The 23651-nt window shown below is 26.9% G+C and overlaps 1 protein-coding gene across 4 annotated transcripts; it reads right to left on the bottom strand.

Moving 5' to 3' along the window:
• On the bottom strand, positions 1 to 22599 carry LOC123272042 (zinc finger FYVE domain-containing protein 16; the record flags this gene model as incomplete). 4 transcript variants are annotated; one of them, XM_044738651.1, is given in 10 exon segments in its annotated part: positions 1 to 847; positions 7297 to 7840; positions 9214 to 9432; positions 9727 to 9904; positions 12938 to 13011; positions 13103 to 13202; positions 13300 to 13544; positions 16601 to 18037; positions 19906 to 20574; positions 22335 to 22599. In XM_044738651.1, coding segments are annotated over 10 exon segments (4371 nt in total), but the record flags the coding sequence as incomplete, so codon positions are not given.
• Positions 22600 to 23651: the final 1052 nt, after the last annotated feature.

Raw genomic sequence — 23651 nt, 5'->3', positions numbered from 1 at the left:
ATTATCAGGATGAATCGTAGCCCTGACACCCAATTTGGTAAGCCCAGCAGTAGCCAAAAGATCGAGCAATTTAACTAAAGCCGTGCAAGTTGCCCTCGCAATATTCTCCGACAGCTTATTAATATCCACCGGATCATGAACTCCATTCGGATGATCATCAGACTTGATAATAAACACCTCAGTCCACCTGATGAACCTGCTAGTGCCCATATAATCAGTGCCATTGTGAACCCTGATCGACGGAACACCATCCATGGCTTTTCCATCAATAGGACTCTTAACCCCGAGATTAAACTGTACATCATTGTCCACCCACTTAATATTAACAGTCTCATCAGGTTCAGGTGCGCCTTGACGTCCGCAGCCGATAGAAAAATCATGCATATTTTTCAGAGCGGCTTTCAGCGCTTCCATTTTCTCAGGCATAATCTGAACCATCAGTCCGTCTTCTACGATGCTAGACTTGGCAGATAAACCCATGGAAGACTTCAAGGCTCCGTTGACCACGACAAAGCTGGCCCCAGTGACTCTTCTGGGTTTATTGTGGATGTTTATCGCTTGGGTTTGATAATTGCTCTCATCACCGGTGTTAGTTTGGATGCAAACCAAGTGGGAGTCAGCGTGGATGCTGAAGTTTGCCGCGAAAGCAAGGACATGGTCATTAGAATTGTTCAAGCCTTTAATCACTTGGTCATAGCGGTTCCTTGGTAGCAAAACGTCGGTAGTTCTGTCCTGCATGTGGATGGTCAGTCCTCGAACGCTGGGCAGCGTGTAAGCGTAGTTCCGAAAGTCCGCGAGGACTTTCATTATAGTATGACCGATTTCGAAGTAAACTGCATCCCGGAACCTATGACCAAGGTCTTAATTTTTGTATTTGAATATTTTTATTAATTACTTAAAATTTAATAGAAATATTTATTTATTTTTATTATTGTATTTTTTTTAGTTAATATTATTATTTTATTTTGTTACTACAGGTTTGATTAAACTAGAAATTTAAGAGTGAGAAATTATTTTGAAGCCGAGCAAGTTTAGCGAGTAAAAGAAAATAATTATAAAAAAATTTTAAAGAATAGGAAATTATTTTAAGTCTCAAGCCGATTTAGTATGGAAAAGAAATTATTTTAAAGAATAAATACTTAAAGTTTGGCTGAACGGAATAGATAGATAATGGAAGAATGACAATTAAAATAGTAAATAATTAAAGTTTCTTGCCTATTGTTCAAGTGACTTGTGATCTAATTCAAGCCAACAGATGGATTAGATTCACTAGTCACTTCACCAATAGGCAAGAAAATTTAATTTATATCGCGTGCCAAAAGGTAAAAGGGCGCATAATTTTTTTTTTATCACCAATCGATTTCCTAAAGCTAAAAGGGTGTATGTCTCTAATTATGCGCCCTTTTAGCTTTAGGAATTTGAAAATTTTATGACCTAAAGCTAAAAGGGCCTATAAATTTTTTTTCTAAATATTTCATAAAAATGCTAATTTTTAGCCTAAAAATTAAAAAAAAAAAGGTAGAGTCACACGAGAGAGGTATATTCTAACTAAACATACACTTTTTTAAAATTACAATTAAAAATATTTTTAAAAAATTGCTAAATATGCGTGATTGTAGTAATTTATTTTTTATTTGAAAATTATTTCAATCTCATTAGTTTTCGATTAATTTATTTATCTATTGCTTGTATAAAAATAGTTTAAAATTATTATTTTTTCAATATTGTTTAAGTACTTAACAGCCGATCTCCTCTTTTTTTCGCGTCGCACTTACTGTAAGAAACGGTATTATCCTTGTTGTACTCATAATTATAAAACTATTGCAGTTTTATGTTTTTCTTTTAAACAAATGAGAATTTCAAAAAAAACGCTCTGCTATGAAATAAATAATTAAAAAATCTATTACGTAGCAGAGTGTTTTTTTTCAAAATTCTTCTTTGTCTAAGAGAGAAATATAAAGTTACAATCGTATAGGGACCGGTAGTTAAGAAATTTTTTTTTATTTATTAAATTTTTTAATTTCATGTCTTGTGAAGCTATTTATCAAAATTTTATATAAAAACATAAATTTTTTTATGCGCCCTTTTAGCTTTAGGCACTACTTTTCTAAAAGCTAAAAGGACGCATGTCTTGAGTTACGCCCTTTTAGCTTTAGGATGCTCGAATTTTTTTTTTTACATATCTTTGTGTTTCGAGTGATTTTAAGAATGGCAAAAAAAATTTTTTTTATGCGCCCTTTTAGCATGGATCCCTACTAACCTGTAGCTATGCGCCCTTTTTGCATTAGTCACGCGATATATACACAATCGGTTAAAGAAAAAGAATAATTGATAGTAAATAATTTTGTGGAAAATTGTTTGGGGAATAAAAACTTAGAATTTTTTTGACGGTCGTTGAGCTTGCGCAAGCATCGATAGAGGGCGAAGATTTCTCTTTTGTAGTGTCATATCAAAAATATTTTAAGGGATTAGGTGGGTTTCAGAGGTTCAAAAAAAAGGGTATTTTTAATGAAACTAAAAGTAGCCGACAGCGAAAAATTTTTATTTTTTTTTATTAATTGAAGTAGCAATAAAAAAATATTTTTAAAAAATTGCACATATAGTTTTTCAAATTTTTTACATGTGCAATTTTTTCTTTTAATTTTTTTTTAATAATTTTATTAATAAAAAAAATTCAGAAAATTGTCAGCTGTCTGCTAATTTTATTTTCATTATTTTTGCTATTTTTTTTTTAGTATATTCAATCATATATTTAATTTAAACAATTCAGCATATCAAAGATACATAATATGTATCTTTAAATATTATTTAAACAGTATTTTGTGAAATTTTTATTTAAAAATTCTGAAAACTCAGCCGTCGAGTACCTCATCTCCCTTGACGTCTTCTTGCCGTGGACATCATAACTCATTATTGGTTCATCTAAAATCAAAGAACTAAATATATTTCGTTAGTACATGGATAAATCTCATTATTGAACGAATGATTTTTTTTTTTATTACAAATAATTTTTTCGAGTAAATACATGGCGAAAATTTGACCAAAAAATGTGTTTTTTTGTTCAGTCTGTCAAAAATTCAAATTTTTTTTTTTTTACTCTCCTTCGTCCAATAACGAGATTTATCCATGTACTAACGAAATGTGTTTGGATCTTTGATTTTAGATGAACCAATAATGAGTTATGATGTCCACGGCAAGAGCATTTTTTTTTTAGACGCCAAAGGAGATGAGGTACTCAACGGCTGAGTTTTCAGAATTTTTAAATAAAAATTTCACAAAATACTGTTTAAATATGTATCTTTGATATGCTGAATTGTTTAAATAAAATATATGATTGTATATAAAAGTTCTTACATCTTATAAAAGTTCTTATACACTGAGAAAACAGTTTGTTTGGCTCAAATGTGCAGATTTATTTGAAATAAATTAAAAATATATATTTAATGTTAACAAATTTATTTTATTTAAATATATATTACTTTGAATCAAATACTACCTCGTTTTGGTTTATTTAACTGAATCGACTCATTTATTTCATTTAAATAAAGATTTCTTAACTATTAACAAATCTCACTTTAAATTACGCTTTAAGTCGCTACGGTCGCCACTATTATTTCTCGACGTGATTTGTAAAAAATAAATAAATAATATTTAAAAACTAAAAACACACGCTTTTTATAGAAAACCAAACTAAAAATAGAAAATAAATTTAAATTAAGAATAGTGTTAAAAATTTCAATAAATATAAATTAATAATAGTGTAAATAAAAATGTATTTTATTTTAAAAAAAGCGTGAGGTGCATGGTGTCAATAGTTATAAATATTTTATTGACAGATATGAGTAGAGTGATTATCATTTTGATAATATCTTAAAAAGCACCCCACGCTTTTTTTTAAAATAAAATACATTTTTTTATTTACACTATTATTAATTTATATTTATTGAAATTTTAACACTATTCTTAATTTAAATTTATTTTTTACTTTTTAGTTTGGTTTATTTATAAAAGCGTGATTTTTTAGTTTTTTTAAACTATTATTTATTTTTTACTTTTTAGTTTGGTTTATTTATAAAAGCGTGATTTTTTAGTTTTTTTAAACTATTATTTGTTGATTATCAAAAATATTCAGGCGCGCAAATTACCCACGGAGAGTTACATACTGACATACTGACATACAAGTGAAGCTAATAAAAAATAATTATTTATAAATATTATAAATACGGGGAATCAGAGTTCGATTTCGGAGAGCGAGCCTGAGAAACGGCTACCAGAACCAAGGAAGGCCGCAGGCGCGCAGATTACCCACGGAGAGTTACTGACATACTGACAAACTGACATACAAGTGAAGCTAATATAAAGCGTGTAATAATGAAAATTAACTCAGTTTACAAATGTATTTTGTTTAATTTTTGTAGAAATAAATAAAATAAAAAAATATATATATATATATATATATATATATATATATATATATATATATATATATATATATATATATATATATATATATATATATATATATATATATATGCTTAGACAAATATGTATTGAAATAGTTAACTATAATAGACATTAATAATTATGATGCTGAAGTTAGCAGACAGCTGTCAATTTTTTTAATTTTTATTACAAATGATCAACGATAAAAAACATATTTTAATGCACTTGTATTTTTTTTTTTAATTTTTAGACGTGGAACTTTTTAATTAAAATTTTTTCGTGATAATTTTATTACTATAAAAGTCCTAAAAATTGACAGATGTCTGTTAATTTATAAAAATTAAGTTAGCCGTCATCTAAAAATTTTTAGAATTTTTTTTATTGAAAAAATTGTTACAAAAGAAATTTTTTTGAAAAACTTCATTCGTAAAAAACTTGAAAAATTATAAGTGCAATTTTAAAAAAATATTTTTTAGATCTAATTTAATAAATAAAAAAAAAATTAAAAACGTCGACTAACTTTATAGTATTATTGTTAATTTCGGTATAATTAATAATTCCAAAAGAATTGCCCATTTAACCCCAAACGTTCGATATGTCTACTTTTACTATTTTCTGAACCTAAAACTAAAAATCATTGCTTTGAGTATATTCAAACATACCATTTATTTATTTAGTTAACAAATCTGATTTGGTTGAAATATATCATTGTTAGCACCAAAGAAATATTTGTTAACTATAAACAAATCTGGATTTTATTCAAATATACTGTAACTTTGTCTCAAATAAATCAATTTATTTGTATCAAATAAGTATTTCTTGTGATATTTAAATAAGAGATTTATTTATAGTTAACGAGCCTCATTTCATTTAAATGAACTGTTTTCTCAGTGTATGATTGTAGATAAAGGTTCTTACATAACTTTCGGATGTTACAGAGATAGTGTTCCTACTAACTTCGAACTATCGATATACAATCAAACAATTAATAGAGTGAGTAAGGTAAAAGCCCCAATATATGATCATGTACCAGCCATATTAAAGCAAATTTTTTTTTTTTTTTTTTTTTTTTTAAGGGAGTTGGGAAAGAACGGATAGGGGAAAGGGGGGACCTACTCAGTGGGAATTTTTCCGTAATTGAAAAAATAATCAGACAGCCCAGACTGGGAATCGAACCCAGATCTCTCGGTTACGCGCCAAGGGCTCTACCAGTTAAGCTATCCGAGACAAGTACTGACTGCTTTATTCAGTCACGTATATAAGACCCACCGAGCAAACAACGCCACCGTCCATCTTACGGTAAAGAGCCATATTAAAGCAAATTTTTTATTTGTGGTAATATTTGTGAATATAGATATACAAATACATGGAGTGATCATATACTGGTACGTGATCATCTATTGGGGCTTTTACCTTAGCTGTAAATATTTAGGGCTAATATTCGACTGTAACATGAAGTGGGACTTACATGTAAAAGATCTCATAAAAAAAAACCAAATTTTTTCTATTTATCTTTTACAAGCTAAAGCGGATAGCAGATAAGAAAACACTGAAAGTAATTTATAACACACTCTTTGAAAGTATAATAAATTATGGAATAATTGCGTGGGGAAGATGCTATAAAAATGCTATAAATAAACTAGTGGTAATACAAAATAAACTAATAAATGTGATAAACGAGCAAAACACTTGTAAAATACTAGGAGTAAAAGATTATTTTATAATTGAGTCAATGTGTTACCACTACTCAAAATGCAAAAATGTATATTCTAATTACCAGGGTAAGACAAGAGGTAGAGCAATAAGCATGCCAAAGGTCAATAAAAATATAGCTCTTAAAAACTCTAATCTAGTGGCAATAAAGAATTATAATAATTTACCAGACAATCTAAAAAACTTACACCTACCAATCAAAAAAATTAGGATAAAGATAAGAAATTGGTTAGCATCTCAAAGATAGATAAGACCTTGATCTCAATATCACTAGTTGCAATTTTTTTTTTTTTTTTCTCTACTATTATAAGTTTAGATTAACTTTATATATTTATTACTCTTACTAGTAATGTACTTTATACTTGTAAGTGTTGTGAGATGGACAGATGTCAAGTTATGTACAGTTGAAAATATTGATATTGTATAGAATAATGTACTACCAGGCCTATGCACAGATGCTTAAGCATCTCTATAGGTATATATTTATGTATTTATATATGTTATAACTTGGTAAATAAATAAATAAATAAATATACTAAAAAAAAAAAAAAAATAGTAAAAAAACCCTTTTTTTGAACCTCTGAAACCCACCTAACCCCTTAAGTTCCGTTTTGAAAATAAATTTAAGCTAGCAATTCTTTCTCGGGAGAATTACTCGGTTGAATACTCTTTACCAAGTAATTCGAGGGGATGATACTCTATCTGGAGTCTGACCAAGGCCCAGGTAAGTATCGGGGACCGACCGGATACTAATTGGGAACTAGTTTGTGTTTTACAGACCGCGTTTTTGAGTTTGAACCGCGAATACCGTCGTGTATGTTTGGATAGAATGTTCTATAGTATTAGTGTATATTGTTTACATTGTTGTTTATTGATCTTGAACCGCGGATATGTGTAAAAAGAGTGTTCTAATGTATTTTTTATATTGTTTAATTTGGTTATATTGTTTATATTATTTATTAACATGATCAGGCCAATAAAGAGGTTTACTTTTATTTAATTTATTATTTAAAATGAAGTGTTTTGTTTATATTTGGTTATTTTGACGCGATCCCCGTTTATGACCCTGGACAGCGGCGAGCAAATTTCAAGCCTGGGATTAATTGTTTACTTTAATTAGAAAACGTGGACATTACAAACCTGACAGACACCAGCGGACATGGGTAGTACCGATACTCTGCTCCGAGACGCAGCACTAGTCGCAAAGGAAATACTTTTGCCCAAGGTGTCTCCCATCTGTGGACCAGCAGCCCTACTAGGAACGGCGCCGGGGGTAGTACTATCTTCTGCAAACACTGGAAAGTCTGTCGGATGAAGAGGAAGCCAGCGTGCTCGCGAGAGCCGAGGAGATTCCCTCCTTGGTGGATAGACACTCCGAGTTCTGTTACAGTGTTCCCTTTTATCGCCTCGATGTAGAGTTGGTTGATGTGGATCAGCAGGTCTTTTGGGATTAGAGATTCTTCTGGTAAGGTTTCTATTAAGAAGATCACTTCGTCTTGGCCTACGCAGGCCAGTCCTCGGGAGGTTACATTCCAGCAGATTTTGTTCACGCAGCAATTCAAGTTTGTTATTTTTACGTAGGCGTAGAGGTTGCGATTTATTGCGAACATCACTGGTGGCTCGCTTTCATTTTTTAGGGATTGGTACAGGCCTGATGTGTCTATTACTTCGTGGTACATTATTTCTGGAAAAGTAAATAGGGAGTTAGAGTTTTTTTAATTTTTAGAAACAAGGATTGCAAATTTTAAGGGATTAAGTAATTTTTAATTATTTAAAGAATTTTTTTAATTTGTTAATGAAAAACTAGCAACCTTGCAGTCACTATGTGAACTATAAATGAATTTTGCTTTATTGAATAATGACTTTTATTAAATTGCACTGTACTTTTAATATTGACATTTTTAAAGATATAAGCTCATCCTGATGTTATACTTATCAAGAGCTTTCATTTGAGTACCCACATTAATTTTTATATATTTTTCAAGTATACATATATATAATATATATAAATATATCAAAAATTGATGTGGGTACTCAAATAAAAACTCTTGATGAATATAACACCGTCATGAGCTTATATCGTTAAGAATATCATCAGTGAACAAAATACAACGTCATCGCTTTATGATTCACATTGTTGAAGATATAAGCTCATCCTGATATTATACTCATCAAGAGCTTTTATTTGAGTACCCACATGCATTTTGATATATATATATATATATATATATATATATATATATATATATATATATATATATATATATATAATATATAAATATATGAAAAATTGATGTGGGTACTCACATGAAAGGTCTCGATAAATGTAATGTTGGGGTGAGCTTATATTTTTAAAAATATCATTAATTAAGAAGATACAGTGTCATTTCTTAACTATCGACGTTTTTAAAGACATAAGCTCATCCTGATATTACTCTCATCAAGAGCTTTCATTTGAGTACCCACATGCATTTTGATATATTTATCATATATACATATATATAAGATATATATAAATATATGAAAAATTGATGTGGGTACTCAAATGAAAGCTTTTGATGAGTGTAACATTGAGATGAGCTTATATCGTTGAAAATATCATTAGTGAATAAAATACAACGTCATTGCTTTATTATTCAAATTTTTTAAGATATAAGCTCATCCTGATGTTACACTCACCAAGAGCTTTCATTTGAGTACCTACATGCATTTTGATATATTTTTCATATATACATATATATAAATATATAATATATATGAACAATTGATATGGGTACTCAAATAAAAGGTCTCGATGAGTGTAACTCCAGGATGAGCTTATATCTTTAAAAATGTCAATAGTTCACAAGATACAAGGTTATTTCTTAATTATCTATCTATCTAGAGATCTATATAGAGTATTTTCAAAAGCAGCCTATTCAATTTTCTGTGTACAAACTTCAATATATCCATTACAAAACTGAAAGTGTATAATCTATAAATTCTAAATGTATATAGTCTCTTAATATTTTTTTTAACAATCCTAGTGTTATAGTACAATAAAAAAAAAAAACTTACGGCCTTTGTGGATGGTAACAGTCGGTGGTAGCATATTAACATCCTGAGGAATGTAACTATTGGTATGAGGATCCAAGGGTGGCAAATTCTGTCTCTTAGCAGTTGCAGAAGTAGACTGAGCACCAGGTGAAGGTATTCGCTTGTTTCCAACTTTTCGATAGGGCGGCTTCAAGTCCCACGAAGCATCTAGCTCTGTCAGGTCACATCCAGGCCTTATTCCTGTGTTTATACGTAGTTGCCCGGGTGAAAATAAAAACAGTTGGGATACAGGAACGGGCCATAAAAAGCAAAGGAACAGGTCGTTGTAAAATTATAAATTTATAAATAAAACAATAAATAATAAATAACAACAGTAATTTAAATCGTCTGTCATAGGACAAATTAAAAGCAAAATAAAATATAAATCACGGGCCTTGCAGGATTTTGCGCTTAGCTAACGCTTATTTTAATTAATTCTAAGTACTATTTTATTTTATTTATAGTGTAAGTGTAAGTGCTCGCTTTTCAGCTTACCGTCACTGAACATCACGGATTTTGGTCCTTCTAAGCGCTGCTTAGTGCTGCCTTCACGCTTCAAAACTCCAACTGGAACCATTACGGATGGCGGTGATGGCAATCCACCCGCTAACTGTTGCAAAGGAGGTATTGTTGAACAATATTCCATCGGATTATTCGGGTTCGGCTGTCTTCCCTGTAACCATTTGTCGAATACTCCAAAATAATGCTACCGTTTAATATTTTTTTACACTTTTCAAAATTTTTTACTGAATTTTTCAACACTGATAGAAGAATTTATTAACTACTAGCAGTCCGCCCCGGCTTCACACGGGTATTTAACAAAAATTTCAATATCAATTATGAGGTAATATAGCCTATGTCACCCGGGGATAGTGTAGCTTCCTAATAGTGAAATAATTTTTCAAATTGGTTCAGTAGTTTCGGAGCCTATTCGATGCCAACAAACAAACAATCAAATTTTTCCTCTTTATAATATTAGTATAGATTAATAATTTAATTTATTTAAAGAAAATTATTTAATTTATTAAATTTTAATAAATATTTTTTAACATTCAATAACTATTTATTTGAGAGGAAAGTACATTTATTAATAGTTAATAAGTATTTATTAATAGTTAACAAATATTTATTAACAGTTAATAAATATTTTGTTGAGTGAATTTGTTTCGCTTGCAATGTCATATGATATCAAGATTGCTTATAAACAAAAATCATCTTTATAAATTATTTGCATTAATTATATTACATTAAAATAACGTTTATTGTAAAATACCAAATTCTATCACAGCTCATAATTATTTTTTATATTTTTAAATATTAAAAACGTTAATTTATTTAGTGAATTTAATTATTATCATGTATTCCAGCTATAGGATCATAAAAAATGTCAAAAGAAAATTGCTATTTTTGGTTTTTATTTTAAATAAATATTTGTTAACAGTTTACAAATATTCATTAACCATTAATAAATATTTATTAACAGTTAATAAACTGTACTTAATAAATTACTTATTAACTGTTAATAAATATTTGTTAACTGTTAATAAATATTTGTTAACTGTTAATAAATATCTATTAAATCCTATGATGTTAAAAAATCATTTATTAACAGTTAATAAAGCTTATTAAATATAAACAAACCCTTCTATCAGTGAAGATTTTAATTTTCCTTAGTTTATTTTACTTTGGAAGGATTAAATCAGTGAAGATGATTCACGAAAAATTTTTCAGTGTATTTTTATGTATTACTATTTAAAGCAAATGCAATAAACAATACAGCAATTTTATAGGACGGTTCAATTTAAACAAACAAAAGTAAAATAAATAACATGCGGATGTATTCAACAAGTTGGTACAGACGAAAAGAACCATCAACTGAAGAATTATTTCTATAATAGTATTTTTATAATAGTAAATAGTATTTTTTTTTTTAGAAAATATTCTCATTATATTTATAGTTTTAAATTAGCTAGTGAAATTTCAATTAATGCTTGATGATTTATAAAAACTGTCGATTTTTTTTTCTTGGAAAGTGAAAAAATTTAATTAACGCTTGAACGATACTTTCACTTTAACAATCAGTTTTTTATACGATATTTCATGCTTAAGATATTAGAGAAAAAAAAATGAGAATATTTTCTAAAAAATTTGAGAAATTTAAATTTTGAAAATTATTATTAAGGAGTCATTCTGGTTTGTAATTTTTGAAAAAAAAAAATTCTTGACGGGAGTGTAAATTTTCTTGACTCAAGAAAATATTAAAGAAAATTGAAAATTTCTTGAATAAAGTCAGTTTCGAATTTTTCAGTTTTTTTTTTTTTAATTCTCCGCCACTTTGTTATTTGTCAATAAATATTAATCTCCACAGCTGATGCAATAGCTACTCATTTATTGAAGGTAAATAATTTTTGTTTTTTAGATGAGCCGTTATCAAGTTATCATGTTTGTTAGCGACATACCAACATTTTGTCAGAGATTCGTTCACCCGTTGTTTATTTACATAAAAAATGTAAAAAAAATAAAGTTGAATATTTTGTATTATTCAAAAATATATGTGCTGAGCTGAATAAATTTTATGTTAATCGGGTTTTACAAAATCGGGTTTTTTTAGTGAAATTTACTTGTATCTTGTGAATTATTGACATTTTCAAAGATATAAGCTCACCCCGAAGTTACACCCACCAAGACCTTTCATTTGAGTACCCACATCAATTTTTCATATATTTATATATATTATATATATGTATATATGAAAAATATATCAAAAATGCATGTGGGTACTCAAATGAAAGCTCTTGATGAGTGTAATATCGTGATGAGCTTATATCTTGAAAAATATGAATAATAAAGCAATGACGTTGTGTTTGGTCCACGGATGATATTTTTAACGATATAAGCTCACCCCGACATTACACTCATCAAGAGCTTTCATTTGAGTACCTACATGCATTTTTGATATATTTTTCATATATACATATATATATATATATATATATATATATATATATATATATATATATATATATATATATATATATATATATATATATATATATATATATATATATATATATATATATACATATATATGAAAAATATATCGAAAATGCATGTAGGTACTCAAATGAAAGCTCTTGATGAGTATAACATCAGGATGAGCTTATATCTTAAAAAATGTGAATAATAAAGCAATGACGTTGTAATTTGTCCACTGATGATATTTTTAACGATATAAGCTCATCCTGGAGTTACACTCATCAAGACCTTTCATTTGAGTACCCACATCAATTTTTTATACATTTATATATATTATATATATATATATGTACATATGAAAAATATATCAAAAATGCATGTGGGTACTCAAGTGAAAGCTCTTGATGAGTGTAACATCAAAATGAGCTTATACCTTTAAAAACTTCAATATTTAAGAAAGTACAGTGCAATTTAACAAAATTCATTATTTAATAAAGCAAAATTTATTTACTTATAGCTCATAAGTCAAGGCAGTCACGTAGTGACTGCAACTTGCTAGAGTCTATAATAGTTTCTGTGTAAAAAATAATTATTTACTTTTTTTCAAGCGTAAAAACCAGAATGATCCCTTAAGATAGATATAAGAGTTGTTAAAGCTTTATAAAAAACAAACTAAAATTAATTGAAAAACAAAAAAAAAATTTATTAATTAAAAAAATAGTAAATTTACCTGCGGCGAATTCATACTACCGGGATTACTTGTATAATCACCAGACCAATCACCACTGCCATGATCGCTCTCCGCTAAAAAGTAATAAAAATAATTGAAATAAAAGCTAGTTAAATAAATAAAAATAATAATTAAAACTAGCTAATATAATGTATGTAAACTCACTTCTGATAAGCTGAAGATAACACGTAGAACAAACTCGTGACTCAACATTTTTTTGATACTCAAGTCTGTACTTCAAATTACAGCACTTGTTGCACAATACCTGATCAACAATGTAATGTAACCAAACAATAAATTCTCCGTGGTGTTATTTACTGAAATAAACAATAAATAAATAATAGGAGTATTTAAATACATACTTTACCACAGGCACGACAATGATGCCGTCGCTTAATGACAGTAAAGCGCATATCACACATCATACAATTGGGTGCTTCGCTGTCTGGCACCCAGAAAGGCGGCTGTTTTCCCAGCATTATTCCAAACTCCATTGATGAGCTATCAGAAACGTCTGGCGATGGATCTCGCTCTCTCTCAGACTCCTCATTTATGCTCGGTGCCGCTGTTACTGTCGTAGCACTCGGCTCCTCGGTGTTAGTAACACCTGGTAAACAAAAGTCTGTTATCTTGTAAATTGTTAAGTATATCATAACGGCCCAGCAGCCATGACGGCCCGCAATGACTGTACTCTTTATTGAATTGCATGCCTTAGTTAGCTCATTAATTAAGTAAATAACCCAAGTCACGCATCACGAAGTTTATCCTTCCAGATTTATATCTGGTAATTTTATGTCAATAAACAAATTTTTTTTTATCGAAATTTTTGTTACCAAAATTATCATTTTTATGATATTGAAATTTGGAGACATTTCACCACTTTTTATAACAAATAAATTGTAATAAAATAAGTTATAAAAAAATTTGACAAGGTAAAATAATAACAAAGTATAAATAGAATTTTTTTGGATAATTTTCTATAGTTAATTTGTGTCAAATTATTTTTAGAAAATTGCATTTTTAGTTTTTTAAAATTTCTTCATTTCATTTTTTTTAGCAATAATTTATTTATTAAAAAAATCATGTAATATCTGCTAAATTAATTTTCATAAATGAAATGACATTAAAGTTAGCAGATGTTTAATAATTTTAAAAATTTTTTTAACAAATAAATTCTTTCAAAAAAATTATTTAAAAAAAATTACATTTTCAATTATTTAAAATTTCTTAGTTTAATTAAAAAAAAAATTCTAAAAATTATTTAATATCTGCTAAATTAATTGTGATAAATGAAATTAATTGCGATCAATGAAATTAAAGTTAGCAGGTATTTGATAATATTTTTTAACAAATAAATTTGTTCAAGAAAATGATTTTTAAAAAATTGCATTTTCAATTTTTTTAAATTTCTTCATTTTATTTTTTATTTTGCAATGATTCATTTTTTTTTAAATCCTAAAAATTATTTGATGTCTGCTAAATTAATTTTGATAAAAAAATGACATTAAAGTTAACAGATATTTGATAAATTTGTTCAAAAAAATGCATTTTTAATATAAAAAAAATTTCATTTCTTTTTTTTTTGCAATACTTAAATTTTTTAAAATATTATCCAATAACTGCTAAATTAATTTTCATAAACAAAAGAAATTAAAGTTAACAGATATTCGATAGTTTTTTTAAGAACTAAATTTGTTCAAAAAATGATTTTTAAAAAATTGCATTTTCAATTTTTTTTAATTTCTTCATTCTTTTTTTTTTTTGTAATAATTTAATTTTAAAAAAATCCTAAAAATTAACTAATATCTGCTAAATTAATTTTGATAAATAAATGACATAAAAGTTAGCAGACATTAAATATTTTTTAGAATTTTTTTAACAAATAAATTTATTAAAAAAAATTATTTTTTAAAAATTGCATTATTAATTTAAAAAAATTTCTTCATTTCATTTTTATTTGCAATGATTTATTTTTTAAAAAAATTCCAAAAATCATTTAATATCTGCTAAATTAATTTTGATAAATTGAAATTAAAGTTAGCAGATATTTGATGATTTTTTTAACAAATAAATTTGTTAAAAAAAGTTGCATTTTTAATTTTTTTTATTTCTACATTTCTTGTTTTTTGCACTAATTTATTTGATAAAAAATGACCAGACTTTCCGCTCTAATCTCAAGAAACATATTTTGCAATATTAATGATAACTGTTAATTTTTTTAATTTTTTTCTAGACATCGCTAAATAAATTTATTTATGTGCAATTTTTGAGCCAAAATTTCAGAATTTAAATTTATATCTTATAATTTAAAGAATCTACTAATTATTGTATAATGCCTGTTGGCGTTCAAATGAACAAATAAAAAAATAAAAAAATAAATGATCAAATATCTGCTAAATTAATTTCCATATCAACTAAACTCCAAAACTTCTAAAATATCCTCTTAAAATTTCCGACACATAATTAAAAAAAAAAAAAAAAAAAAAAAAAAACCATTCGGCAGCCGAAATGGAAGTAGATTTCATCATGAATAGAAAAAAAATATAACGAGGATTGTATACAAAACTAGGGTTTTTAACTTCTATGCAATCGACAAAAATATATATCGACGGAAAAATTTTAAAACCAGTGTAATAGCAAATTTCATAATTGGCATAGCGGAATAGGACATAATTTTAAGACTACACATATGATATAGTACTCAAATTGAAGCTTATTTAAAGAGCTTTCAGATGCAATTTACAGAGATTCAATAAAATATCCCATTCCGAAGTTATTCGAGTTAAAAAGTGAAAAAATATGAATTTTTATAATTTTGAAAATTTTTAAATCCTGGCATTTCTAAAAAATTTTACGACTACACATATGATATGGTAATCCCATTCAAAAGTTATTCGAGTAAGAAAGTGAAGAAGTATGAATTTTTATGATTTTCAAAATTTTGAAATCCTGGTATTTCTAAATTACTTGACCGATTAAGCTCATATTCGAACTTGACTTTGGTATTTATCTGTAGAATAAGTATGTAGAGTTTGGTAGAGATCCGTTGTAAATTGGTGACGCTATCGTCGTGACAAGTCGCGTTATATCCGATATATATATAAATAAATATGAGTAAAGAATATAACATCTTTGCTTAATCTTAAATTAAAATAAAGATTTTTAATTGTTAGATATATTCACCCAAGGATGGTATGAGTGCTCATACCGACAATAATGTGTGGAAATAAATAATAAGTAAAAATTAAAATTTAAAGAATTTAATAAATAAAAATTTAATGTAAAAATTTAAAAATTAGTCTAACATCAATTTGGATCGGGGATAATGGCTTTGAAATATAGAACTCTTTATTTAGTAAAAACACCGATCTTCGGAAAAAATAGTAAATTATATATATATATATATATATATATATATATATATATATATATATATATATATATATATATATATATATATAAACTTTTGAACCATATGCATTTTCCGACTCAGCTCGACGAGTATAGTCGAAATATAGTAAAATTTTTTAAAAATTCCGTCATGGTTTTTTTTATGTAATTTTATATGTAATTTATTGTGTAATTTTTTTATATGTAATTTTTTATGTAATTTATTGTAATTTTAAAAAATTCCGAAATCTACTAAAATTATATCAAACCTACCAGGCATACTCGACTGCTCGATCATAGTGACCGTCGAAACAATATCCAAAGTCTGTGGCCTAACCGGACGATCAACCGATTCCTGATCTTCAGAAGCCGTTGGCTCACCATTAGGTACTTCTTCTCCACCATCCCCAGAATTTCCTTCAATTGTACTTGAATTATTATCAATAGAACTACTATCTTGGTGTTCATTAACAGTCTTAGTTGATTCATTAATTTCATTAATTATTGCTTTGTTTTGAGGTAATACAGTGTCATTATTTTTATTTTCTACTTTATCAGCAGAATCATCAGCTGCTTGAATTTTATTATCACCACTAGAATTAAAATTACTATTACTACCAACTGAATCCTCACTAAAACCATTCTCGGGCTTTAATTCTTGCGGTACACTCTCAAGAGTATCCGAAGACTTTCTCACAGTCTCGCCAGTTTTTTTAATCTTTCTTTCCTTCTCTGCAACTATTTTTACCGGCTCGTGGTGGAGCTTTTCGGGCTCGTCTAAAAAATCAATCGATTCTCCGCTGGTGCTACTCTTGCTGTAATCTATCACGGGAAATTTTTTGGCTTTTTCTTGGAGCTTTTCCTCCGACACTTCCGGCAATTCTCCGATAGTAACACTTTCGAAAATAGGAGCTTCGTTGGCGTCTTCATCGTCGTTAGAAGAAGCTGCGGCTCTAGCACTAGCATTAATATTAGCATAAGTCGCAGAAGATCTAGGCACGGATATATTTTCATAAGCAGCTTCGCTGGCTCGTTCTTCAGCTTCCAGCTCAGCTAAATATTTATTCAATTCCTCTTCTGATAAATCATCAATCGTGCTAAACCCAACGGGCTTTCTTTCTGGAGCTGAAGCTCCAGAAATAGATCCGGATCCAGAAGGATTTAAATTGACATTTTGAAATACAAGCTTCGTAGGATTGATACCGCCTGTTGCTAAAGTGTCCTCTTTTTTATTACTTAAATTAAATTGTTCATTGAGTCGCTTTGCTGCGATCTCCAGCTCGGTCGTTGTCTCTGGCAAATCACTGCCTCCTATATACAAACGCTCGTAAGCTCCCTCATCTTGAGAATTAGGCTTGACGAAATCTACATTCTCATAAACATGCTTGCTTTCGTCTTGACTGGTAGATCTTGAGGTCTCTTTAGACCTCACTCTTACTTCTGAATTATTAGGAATGTTTCCGTCAATGTTTATGTTTATGTCCACGTTCTCGTAAATGTGCTTCGTACAATCGACGGTACCTCGGTCAATCTTTAATGGTTGTATGGGTTGTATGGATTGTAAGGGTTTTGAAGCTTCGGCTTCGGGAATCATTTCTTCTTTTACTCTACTCTTCTCTTCTTCTGGCTTTTTTACGTCGCATTTTACTGGCAATAATATATTTTGATACTCTGGTAAAGATGTCGTTGGTTTTCTCACAGGTTCTCCAGCTAGAAAAAAAAAATCTATGTAATTAAGAAAACAAGGAAAATTTTGTCTGTGTATTTATATGAAATAAATATAAAAAATATCGTCAGTGGACAAAATACAACATTGCTTTATTATTCACATTTTTAAAGATATAAGCTCATACTAATGTTACACTCATCAAGAGCTTTCATTTGATTACCCACATGCATTTTTATATATTTTTCATACATACATAAATAGGTGATTCTCTGTAAGGATGTTTTTTGCTGTCCCAGGCATTTTTTTATTAGAAAAATTGTTATTTGGTTACTAAAAAAAATTTATTATAAAAGTAAAAAAACATTTCTATTTGGAACATTGAAAACTAAAATGAAATCAATTTTGGTTTTTTTGCTATAAATTGGTAAACCACCGAAATAACATTAATAACATAAATTTTAAGTTATTCGTCCATAATATATAATTTGGTCCATAATGTTTATAAACTTAATTAGTTAACTAACAATCTTCTTCAATAAAAAGTACCGAAAATTAATTTGTTTCATTAAATTCATTAAACCAAAGTTTGTCCCAGGCATTTTAAGAACAGTCCCCTGCCAGAAGTTCAAAGCCAAAAAAAAAATCCAGCGTGTTATTTTACCTTTTGTAAGGTTTATAAGGATCTAACTAGCCTTGAGTTAATAACCATAGGGCTGTTAGCGCTTTATCGGCATTTTATTTAGTGTCAAAGCACCGTTTGTGCCGGAAATATGTGTCTGGGCTACTTCAAAACTCAGTCCCCTGGCAATTATTTTTATTTATAATTTATTTATAAAATTGGATCCATAAGTCTTAATATTATTCTAATTAATGTAAACATTCATTGAGAACTTGAAAAGTTGAATGCATTGAAATAGTTTGCTTGATTTTTCTCAATTTGATAAAAAAAAACAGTCCCCTGGCAAACAGTCCCCTGTCATATTATATGGCAAAAGATAGACAAATATAGAAAAAGCAAAAATTAATTCGGCTGTTTATTTATTATGATTAAGCTGATAGTTTTGTAGCCCTTGTTAATTTTTTTTCTAATAAAATCAAAAATAATTTGGTCGGACAACTTTGTACAGATTTAAGACGTCCTTACAGAGAATCACACATATATAATATATATAAATATATAAAAAAATGATGTGGGTACTCAAATAAAAGGTCTCGATGAGTGTAATGTCGGGGTGAACTTATATCTTTAAAAATATCATTAGATGACAAGATTCAATGTCATTTCTTAACTGTTGACGTTTTTAAAAATATAAGCTCATCCCGATGTTACACTCATCAAGAGCTTCCATTTGAGTACCTACATGCAATTTCATATATTTTTCATATATACATATATATAATATATATAAATATATGAAAAATTGATGTGGGTACTCAAATGAAAGGTCTCGATGAGTGTAACTCCAGGATGAGCTTATATTGTTAAAAATATCATCAGTGGATAAAATACAACGTCATTGCTTAATTATTTACATTTTTAAAGATATAAGCTCATCCTGATGTTACACTCATCGAGAGCTTTCATTTGAGTACCCACATGCATTTTGATATATTTTTCATATATACATATATATATATATATATATATATATAGCATATATATATATATATATATATATATATATATATGAAAAAATGATGTGGATACTCAAATGAAAGATCTTGATGAGTGTAACATCGAGATGAGCTTATATCTTTAAAAAAGTCAATATTTAAAAAAATACAGTTCAATTTAACAAAACTTATTATTTAATAAAGCAAAATTTTATTTAATTATAGTTCACAAGTCACGGTAGTCACATAGTGACTGCAAGGTTGCTAGTTATAAAATAAATAGTAAAAACCTTACCATTTTTACACTCATCCCGATCAACAGAACAATCAATCCTCTCCATATTGGCACTAGACGCATTAATATACTCATTGAGACTATTAAAAACATTGCTAACACTCGGCTTGCTATTAGGCTGGTTCAATCTTTTATCATAACTATTACTCTTATTAGCAACAGTAGTTCCTACTACACTTGTCTCATTCAGTCGTTTTTGTCCAAAATTCTGCTGGATGTCATTGTGAATAGTCAATTTATCATCATTAGAATGAAAAGCACGGTCATTTTCTTTGCTAAAATCAATAGACTCTTTTCGTTGGACTTTATCATCCTTCTGATAGCCTGCTTTACTGAACTCATTAACAGACTCTCTGACATCTGACTTACGTATGTCTAGTGTGTCCAATCTATTAGAATCGTCCTCGTAATTCTCCTCGCTTGTGTTTGATCTTGATTCATCCTCATCTTTATCAGCCTTTAAGTGTATAATCGTTTTGTGGTCAATTACTGGCTCTGGTAATTTATCTTCTTTGTGGACTGAATTATTACTATTATTACTATTGTTATTATTATTACTAGTACTAGTGCTAGTGCTGTTTATTATTTGCTGATTAACTCCCACAGGCAGACATTTTTTATTTTTTACCCCCGGTACGTCTCCAACTGATGCTACTTGTTCAGCGCAATCTAAAATAAATTTAATATTTTATTTAAATTTATTAATGATAATTAATTTAATTAATAATAATAAAATTAGCCGACATTTTTCAATTTTTTATTTTATTAAATTATAGCTAAAAAATATTTTTAAAAAATTGCACTTATAGTTTTTAACAAATTAAAAAATTTTTTAATAAAAAAATTCATTAAAATTTTTAGATGACGGCTAACTTTATTTTCATATTAATTTAATAATACTAAAGTTAGCCGACGTTTTTAATTTTTTTTCAATAATTAAATTAAAACAAAAAAATATTTTTTAAAAATTACACTTACAATTTTTCAAGTTTTTTACAAATAAAATTTTTTTTTCATTAATTTTTTCAATAAAAAAATATTCTAAAATTTGTTAGATGTCGGCTTACTATTTTCATATTAATTTAGCAGATATTTAATAATTTTTAGAATTTTTTTTTACAAATAAATTATGGTAAAAAAAAATAAGAAAAAAATATTGACGTGGAAATTTAAAAAAATTGTAAATAAAATTTTCTAAAAAACATTTTTAGTGTCATAATTTAATGATAATTACTTTAGCAGATATTTAATAATTTTTTTTTAACAAATAAATTATAAAAGTAAAGTTAGCTGACGTTTTGAATTTTTTGATTTTTTTTTTAATAATTAAATTAGAACAAAAAAATATTGCACTTGCAGTTTTTAAAGTTTTTTACAAATGAAATTTTTTTTTCTATTTTTTTGTAATCATTTTTTTAATAAAAAAAATTCTAAAAATTTTTAGATGTCGGCTAACTTTATTTTCATAAATAAATTATGGTAAGAATGAAAAAAAAATATTGACACATAGAAATTTAAAAAAATTATAAATGCAATTTTTTAAAAATAATTTTTCAGAAAAAATTTGTTTATTAAATAAAATTAAAAAATTAACAAGTGGCTAACTTTAATGTCATAATTTAATAACACTAAAGTTTTAGCGGACGTTTTTAATTTTTTGATTTTTTTTAATTATTATATTAAAAGTAAAAAATATTTTTTAAAAATTGCTCTTAGAGTTTTTTACAAATGAAAATTTTTTTTTATTATTTTGCAATAATTTTTTTAATAAAAAAATTTTTAAATGTCGGCTAACTTAATTTTCAATGAAAATAAAATTAGCAGACAGCTGATTATTTTCAGAATTTTTTTATTAATAAAATTATTACAAAAAAATTAAAAGAAAAAATTACACATGCAAAAAATTTGAAAAACTATACGTGCAATTTTTTAAAAATATTTTTTTTATTGCTAATTTAATTAATAAAAAAAAATTAAATTTTTTCACTGTCGGCTAATTTTAGTTTCATTAATTTCCATCATAAGTTAATTATAATTAATTTAGCAGATATTTAATAATTTTTAGAATTTTTTTTAATAAATAAATTATGGCAAAAAGAATGAGAAAAAAATATTGACGTAGAAATTTAACAAAATTATAAATGCAATTTTTCAAAAATAATTTTTCAGAAAAATGAAAATTAAGTTAGCCTTCACTTAACAATTTTTTATTTTTTTTATTAATTAAAAATTAGAACAAAATATTTTTAAAAAATTCCACGTATAATTTAAAAAATTTTTGTTTTAATTTTTAAATAATTATTTTTCAACAAAATAAATTATAAAAATTTTTAAATGTCGGCTAACATAATTTTGATTTCAGAAAAAAATTATAAAATTATCAAGTGACTGGTAACTTTAATATCATAATTTATTATTATTTTAATTACCTTCATTGAACTCAAACTCGTCCAATACTTTGTCAAGATCAACAGCAAATTTCTCCATTGTTTCTCTCACTTGTCCAGTATAATTTTATTTAAGAGAAATATAAAAATAAAAATAAATATTACTCCGTTATAAAAGTGAATGGAAAGTTGCAACGACACTTAAAACTTGTGTAAGAATTTTATTCACGTAAAAAAAGGTTTAAAAAAATTTTTTTGATAACAAAAACCTCACCAGATACTTTTATACGCCCATTATTTAAAATCACTATTAAAAATCACCTATTATTATTCATTTATTAAAATATTATAAAACTTTAGACTACTAATGTAAAAAACACATTGAATATAAATGTTAAGCAAATAAAAAAAAAATTATTTTTTGACATAAAACATATTAAAATACTGACGGCAAATTAATCAATTAGCAAATGTCTGGTACAACATGTCTGTAAATGACAGTCGATTTAAAGATTGTAAAAAATAGTAGTAATAGTAACATTAATAATTATTATTATTATAATAGTAATAATAACAATAATAGGTATCAATGTGTAATATTTAAGTGAAAAAAAAAAATGATTATTAAATACGTCACGGCGCCATCTTAATATTTTAACGCTTTCGATATTATTCACACTTTCCAGTCTCATAAATTATTTTTTATCATATTTTTAACGTATATTTTATATTTTAATACTTAATATTGTCACTTGACAATTAACACTGACAAGGACGTGCTTTTGAGATTACTCCGCTGTCGTGATAAATAAAATAAACCATTTTTATTATTATATTTCTTTATGACAACACCAATTGTGACGATAAACGTGAAGTTCGCTTTTTTACCGCTGACATTTTAAACTTTTTTATCTATTGATGGTAAAAATTATGAAAATAAAATATGACACTTAAATTAGCAGACATTCAACAATTTTTAACTATTTTTTATTAATTAAATTAAAACTAAAAATAATTTTTAAAAAATTGCACGTATAGTTTTTTTAATTTTCTATGAAAATCAATTTAGCTCATATTATAATAATAAAGTTAGCCGACATTTTTGATTTTTTTATTATGCTTAATTTATTAAATTATAACTAAAAAATATTTTTAAAAAATTGCGCTTATAATTTTTGAACTTTTTTACAATTGAAAATTTTTTTGCAATAATTTTTTTAATAAAAAAAAATTATAAAAATTTTTAAATGGCTAACTTTATTTTCATACAGATATTTGATAATTTAAAAAATTTTTGTAACAAATGATGACAAAAAAAAATTAGAAAAAAAAAAATTGACATGTAGAAATTTTAAAAAA

Source organism: Cotesia glomerata, linkage group LG9 (genome assembly GCF_020080835.1).
Source record: "Cotesia glomerata isolate CgM1 linkage group LG9, MPM_Cglom_v2.3, whole genome shotgun sequence".
NCBI classification, from domain to species: Eukaryota; Metazoa; Arthropoda; class Insecta; order Hymenoptera; family Braconidae; genus Cotesia; species Cotesia glomerata.
This window is presented reverse-complemented; position numbering and strand designations above follow the sequence as displayed.